Genomic DNA, 6,876 nt, shown 5'->3' with positions numbered 1-6,876 from the left:
GAGGAAACAATGGACAGTGATGAAGAATAGGAAAATTTGGTTAATGAGATGGAAAAAAATGGTGATTTTTTTGGTGAATGATGAGAATATACATAGGCCAAATGAAGAACCAATAGGGCAAGAATTGTCACCACCAAATACAACTGATATTGAGCAAGATGAAAGGGACAAGTGGGGAAGAATTATCATCATCTGATAAAAATGAGATTGTGCAAAATGAAGTTGAACATGAAGAATATGGACCAGTGAATATCTATGATCCAGGAAATTGGGGTAACAATATTAACCGAAGTTTGAGAGATATTTTGGTAAGGAAAGGTCCAATAAGAGAAATAGATGGGAATTTTAGGTTTCCTATTGATAAATATAATAGGTGCTTCAGTCATGATCACTACATATGGAACATGGAGAATGGGGAAACTTGGGACAGGAAATGGCTAGTGTATTCAAATTCTTTGGATAGAGTTTTTTTTTTTTGCTGCAAGTTATTTAAACAAGATGGAAAAAAGTTTCAGTTAGATACAAGGGGTTCTAAAGATTGGAAGAATATTAGTGATAAACTTAGCAGCCATGAAACTTCTTCAAGACATATTGTAAATATTAATAAGTGGGTTGAATTGGAAAAAAGATTGCAGAAGAAGGTAACCATAGACAAGGAGATGCAGGAACAAATCAAGAAAGAGAAGGATTATTGGAAGCAAGTCTTGATAAGAATATTGTCTCTTGTTAAAACTCTTGCCAAGAATAATTTGGCTTTCCGTGGAGATGTCGACAAGATTGGCGAAGCACATAACGGTAATTTTTTGAGCTTTATTGAAATGATTGCTGAATTTGATTTGGTAATGCAAGAACATCTTAGGCGTGTCAAAGATCATGAAATTCATCACCATTATCTAGGACCGAAAATCCAAAATGAATTGATTTAGTTGTTGCCAAGTCATGTGAGGGATAAAATTGTTAAAAAAATTCAAGAAGCCAAATAATTTTATGTGATACTTGATTGTACTTCGGACAAAAGTCGTGAAGAAAAAATGTATGTTGTTATAAGGTGTGTAGATGTGTCGACAACTCCAACAAAAGTTGAAGAATTCTTTTTAGGTTTCTTGAAAGTAGAAGAGACGACGGGAGAAAGACTTTTTCAAGAACTTAAATCTTGTTTGCTCAAGCATAATCTTAATATTGATGATATTAGAGGACAGGGATATGATAATGGATCCAATATGAGTGGCTAAATCATGTCCTAAGGCAGTAACATTTTTTAAGATTGTGCAACATTTGTATGAGTTCTTTTCAGCATCTACTAAGCGTAGGCAAGTGTATCAAGAAAAGGTTGGTGGTCTCACAGTTAAAGCATTGTCAGATACGCGATGGGAAAGCCATATTGAGGCTATTAGAGCAATAAGATTTCAATCTCCCAAAATTCAAGAGGCTTTACTTTACTTGTCAGAATCCAGTGAGTTTACTGCCGAAACTAGAGCTGAAGCTTCTTCCCTGTTAGAGTATGAATTTAAAAATTTTGAATTTGTACTTGGAATGATTGTTTGGCACCATCTAATGCTTGTGGTTAATTCAGTTAGTAAGTTGCTTCAAAATAAGGATATGCATCTCGATACTGCCGTGAAGAGATTTAAAGATCTTGTTTCTTTCATTGACAACTATAGAAATACTGGATTTGAGAATTCGTTGATTGAAGCTAAAGCGGTCGCCGCAACAATGGGGATTGAACCTCATTTTCCAGAAAAACGCATAATTAAAAGAACAAGACATTTTGATGATGAAAGTGCACCCGAAGAAGCACCACCATCAGGTAAAGATTCCTTTGAAGTTAATTATTTCAATTACATATTAGATCAAGCTATATCTTCACTCACTAGTAGATTTGAACAATTTCGAGAGTTCGCAGAAATTTTTGGATTCTTATATAATGTTGATCAGTTGCGTTCTCTTGATGATAATATCTTATTGGATTCTTGTATCAATCTTGAAAATCATCTTAAGCATGGTATGAGTTCCGACATTAATGGGCATGACTTATATGCAGAATTAAAACTTTTAAAAAGTTATCTGCCAGCCGAAACTGGTAAAACAATTGATGTATTGAATTTCTTAAAGGATATGGAAGGTTGCTACCCGAATGCGTTTATTGCATACTTGTTGACAATTTCAGTTACAGTCGCCTCGGCTGAACGAAGTTTTTCGAAGTTGAAGTTAATCAAAAATTATCTTCGGTCGACGATGTCACAAGAAAGGTTGAATGGGTTAGCAATGTTGTCTATTGAGATTGGGATGTTAGATAATATTGATTTTGAAAGTATACTTGAAGATTTCGCGTCGGAAAGAGCGGGAAGATCCGCTTTTATCATGAGATAAATGTACTTGCTTTATGTTTTTAGCCTCTTTTTTGTTGCAGTATTGCTTGACAGTGTAATGTTATCTCAAATTACTAGAATTCTTATTATTTTGCTTGTATAGGCCCCCATTTAAGTAAGTTCGCCTGGGGCCTCCAAAACCTTTGGTACGGCCCTGATTCCACAAACACCAGCGAATTGCTGCTGGTAAAACCCTCAGCACATACAAGTTTTCTTTGAGAGCTGGACTTACCGGACCAACTTGAGATCAAAATAATGTTAGTGTCGATAGGAGGAGTCGTCCACTTAGGATCCAATCATTTAGAAGAAAAAAAAACAAATACGCTATTATAAGTTACCTCACAGTTGATATGTAGATGGTTACCAGGTTCCCCATCTCGCTCAGATAGGCACCTTTTGAGTCTTTTGATACGAATCTCCTGGTTTAATAATATACTTTAAGTTCGTATTAACGCAACTTTAGTTTTTTAACAGCCCCAAGTTGGATGCTATTGGCTCTCCAATTTGACTTCTATATGGAAAGAAACGAGATGAGATTGATTAGAATTTAATAAACCTTAGTTAAATGACATTGTTACCGGTTTAAGCAATTAAATCTAGGGATGGTGATTAAATTTGGGGATGGTTTCTAAACACTCTTAATTTGACAACTTGACATGCCAATTTGGAATTAATTAGTGTTTGATTAAACCTAGTTAAATGACAATATCACGTGTACGTTTATCCATTCGCTTACCGACGTATGGATACCACCACCATAAACGGATCGACTATATAGGCTTCCTCTTAAAACGTAAACAATTAATATTTTCGTTTAACCTAATGAAGCTTGCTTGCTATAAATAGAAGGTAGTATTGGCTCTTAATCTTCATCCCAAGTTATACAAGTAATCATCCATTCATCTTCACACACAATTTTAAGCATTAGCAAAACTTTGAGTATTCTGTTTATCTATCGTAATGGCTGCTACTAAAACTTCGTTGGTGCTCTTTCTCTTTGCCTTGATCGCTGTTTCTGCGAATATGCGTAAGTATATACATACTGTATATAATTAATTAGTTACGAGGTTTTCTATGTATTTGCCCTAGATGTTGTCGTTGTTGTATTTTTGTGTTCATCATAAACGTCGAGGTCTCATAATATAAGTTCTTTCATGCTCTTTATGTATATATACAGGAGGTGTACGTGTTTACATATAAGTAGTATCTTGCACTAGCGCACAATAGTAATCATTTTGTATCAAAGATAAATGTCTGACCATGCATATTGTATATGTTTGTGCACAGAGATGGCATCAGCTCTACTACCAGGGCTACCGGTTCCATGCTTGGGTCTAGAAGCGAAAGTCGAAGTAGCTGGAGGATGCTCCCTTAACACCGACTGTATTCAGATCTGTAAGACATTATACCCAACCCGAGTATTGAGCGTTAGCCTATGCGTGCCTGGTCTCATTTCAGCAACAGTAGATGGATGCTCATGCTGCTTCAATTTATAATAATAGATGGAGGAGAAGCAGCGCGGGAATAGGGAAAACTAGTCCGACCCATCACAGCCTCAAACGACTCCACCCCCGTGTTGTCTTACTAAGCGCCGTTAACTCATTTGCTTTTAAATAAAAGCAGTATTTCTAGTTAACTACTTTATTGTAGCTAATTAGATACTATCAGCTGCTAGTTATTAGGGGAAAAAAACTGCATTTTGTGAAACATTTGGCCTACTAGACTACTACTACGTTATGCATGTACCAGTTGTAGACATTGTGTTCGTTGTGTGAATCATATATGTATTTGTTTCAGAAAATGCAATGCTAAGAGAAGTTATTTATTTTAGTTCGACGAAGGCTTATACGAATTCAGAAAACTGAAAAATCAATGGCTACTGTAAGAAAATAAAAAAACAATTCAAAAGACGTATGCTGTGAAAAAAAAAACGCAAAATTGGTTAAAAAGACCAAAATCAACAATTTCTGGGTGAAATGGACAGTTAGATTTTGATACTGTTTAAATGGACAAAAATGTAAAAATAGTCAGGATGCAACCAGTTTCATCGTGCCCATTTTCAAATATTTTTTCTTATTTTTAATTTACACAGGATGTATCCAGTTTCATCCTTGCTATTTTTTAAATTTAAGCTAGGATTACTATTTTTTTTTGGCCATTTCACCCAAACTATTTTTTACTCGTCCATTTGAACCGTGATTTAAAAATATTTGGACAAATTACCCATTTTCCGCAATTCAGAAAATGGGTCATTTGTCCAACTATTTTTAAAATATGGTTCTAATGGATGAGTAAAAATTAATATGGGTGAAATGGACACCAAGAAAATAGCAAGAATGAAACTGGATTCATCCTGGCTTAAACTTAAAAAATAGCGAGGATGAGATGCATCCTGATGTAAATTAAAAATAAAAAAAAATATTTGAAAATGGGTAGAATGAAACTGTTTACATCCTGGCTATTTTTACATTCTCGTCCATATAAATAGTTGTGAACACACAAATCACGAAGGCATCCGAATGCTCACAACCAATCATCGTAATCTAGAGTGATTTGTGATGATGATATCCTAGTGTTGATTCCTTGGCTCAAAACCTTCGGGTTTATCACAGCCTCATCTAACAACTCCATGCGGGGCGTTTGCGCACGGGATATAGGTAAAAACAAAGAAAGCAAAACGTACAAGTAAAGATCCATGGGGTTAGACAGATATAAAATGCTGAAATGTAAACAAGACCGAGGTTTTACGTGGTTCAGCACTAAGGCCTACGTCCACGGGGTTTGTTGTTTCACTATGTTCTTCACGGTTACAAGAGTAGTCGAATGACTTTTGGGTTTACATGTATTTTCTCTTCTAAGGGATTAACTTACACTCGTAATCTCTCTCTCCTTCCCTTCCTGATTTTTCCGATCCCCTTTCCTCTTGGTGGAGAGGGGGTATTTATAGGGTTAGAGTGTGGGACCCATCTCTGAAGGCCGTTGGAACCTTATCTTCTAGTGTCTTGTGTCCATCACGCAGAGGTCTGCGTTTGCCACTTGATCACGCAGAGACATCCTCGCTCGTCCCACGGGTTGATCGACACGTATACTGCTCAGAGTGTTTAATGAGGGTGGTTGAGATGCCTGCTCGTGTCAGACAAGTGTCTCCTGCCCCTGTCACGTCCGTGTCAGCTAACTTTCTCTCTACCGTTGATCTTAGCTTCTTTTGGGATGAGATAAAGTAACTCCTTGGGGTTTATTTGTTGTTCCGTAGTGCATCGTATTTTGATGTCTTGGCCTGCATGCTTTCCACGTATTTTTCTATATACACGTGTCTGATGGTGAGATATATGTATACACAATTTGCCCCTCTTTCCGGGACAAGCAACGTAGTAATGGTCCGAGGAAGGATTTCTTGTACAGGACCCCATCCCGAAGATCATATCTTCCTACTTTGGAGAGTATCTTCCTAGCTTGTTTCTGATCCGCAGGTAAGCTTCCCTTTTCGAGAAAGGCATGGATCATCACTCTCCAGTCATCTTCGTTGCTGAAGTCTTCGTCTTGATTTGCTCGTGACATGATATCTTCTTCGTCAAAGTCGTTATGGATGTCTTCTCCTACCTGGTCTTCGATATTTTCTTCCACTGTATCTTGATTGGTAGCGAAGGAGAATTGAGATGCAATCAAAGGCTCGTATACCCTTGCTATTTTAATAGCTTCGACGTTTTTATCCCTCAGCATGGATGATATATATGCTAGGGCATCCGCGTGCCTGAGGTCCCTTCTGCATAAGTGCCGGAACTTGATGCTCGGGATTTGCGATGCCAATGTTTGGACCAAGGCCATGTAAGCTGAGAGGGTGTCATCGTACACATTATACTCGAGCCCTATTTTCCGTATCACAAGCTGCGAATCACTTGTCAGCCTTACATCGGTTACCCCCATCTCTATTATTATACGGAAGGCATGTACGACAGCTTCGTATTCAACGATGTTTTTGGTATGCTCTTTAAATTCTAACCTAAGTGCCTGTATAATCCTTTCTCCGGTTGGGTTGATGATGACAATGCCTATTCCTTCTCCTTCCTTATTTTTGGATCCGTCGACGAAGACTTCCCATTGTCTTTGACTCGCAGGTTCGAGGATATCCATTGGATCCTTGTTTTCTTCCTCGGATTCTGGTATTCCCTTAATCTCTTCGTCGTTGTCAAGGGGGAGGTCTGCTAAGAAATCCGCCAGAACTTGGGACTTCCGAGAATGTTGAATGTCATGAATGATGTTGAATTGGTCCAGATGGGTGTTCCATTTGGCTATTCTGCCCACTTTTCCCGTGCTTTTGAGGACTGCTTCCAATGGTGCTTTGCATGGGACCCTGACGAGGTGAGTTAGGAAGTAGGTTCTCAGCTTTTGAGTAGACCATACCAATGCGAGGATGAGCTGTTCGATCTTGGTATAGTTCCTTTCCGCAGAATTGAGGGTCTTGCTGACGTAATAGATAGGTTGTTCTATCTTTGTATTGGTTTTGACC

At 37.8% G+C, this 6,876-nt stretch overlaps 1 protein-coding gene across 1 annotated transcript; it reads left to right on the top strand.

The window, feature by feature from the left end:
- Positions 1-659: 659 nt before the first annotated feature.
- Positions 660-2,370, top strand: LOC113321002. The gene is made up of 2 exons (XM_026568911.1): positions 660-795; positions 1,295-2,370. Exons 1-2 carry the CDS (start codon positions 660-662, stop codon positions 2,368-2,370), a joined length of 1,212 nt encoding a protein of 403 aa, XP_026424696.1.
- Positions 2,371-6,876: the final 4,506 nt, after the last annotated feature.

Source organism: Papaver somniferum, chromosome 1 (assembly GCF_003573695.1).
Source record: "Papaver somniferum cultivar HN1 chromosome 1, ASM357369v1, whole genome shotgun sequence".
Taxonomy (NCBI): domain Eukaryota; kingdom Viridiplantae; phylum Streptophyta; class Magnoliopsida; order Ranunculales; family Papaveraceae; genus Papaver; species Papaver somniferum.
Note: the sequence above shows the minus strand (reverse complement) of the source record. Positions and strands in the feature narration are given on the sequence as shown.

Bases quoted from the DNA above. Each gene is read 5' to 3' on its own strand.
- LOC113321002 (XM_026568911.1), top strand. From the start codon at position 660: ATGCAGGAACAAATCAAGAAAGAGAAGGATTATTGGAAGCAAGTCTTG. The intron at 796-1,294 runs GTAATTTTTTGA...AGTTCTTTTCAG, and splicing joins GATTGGCGAAGCACATAACG to CATCTACTAAGCGTAGGCAA.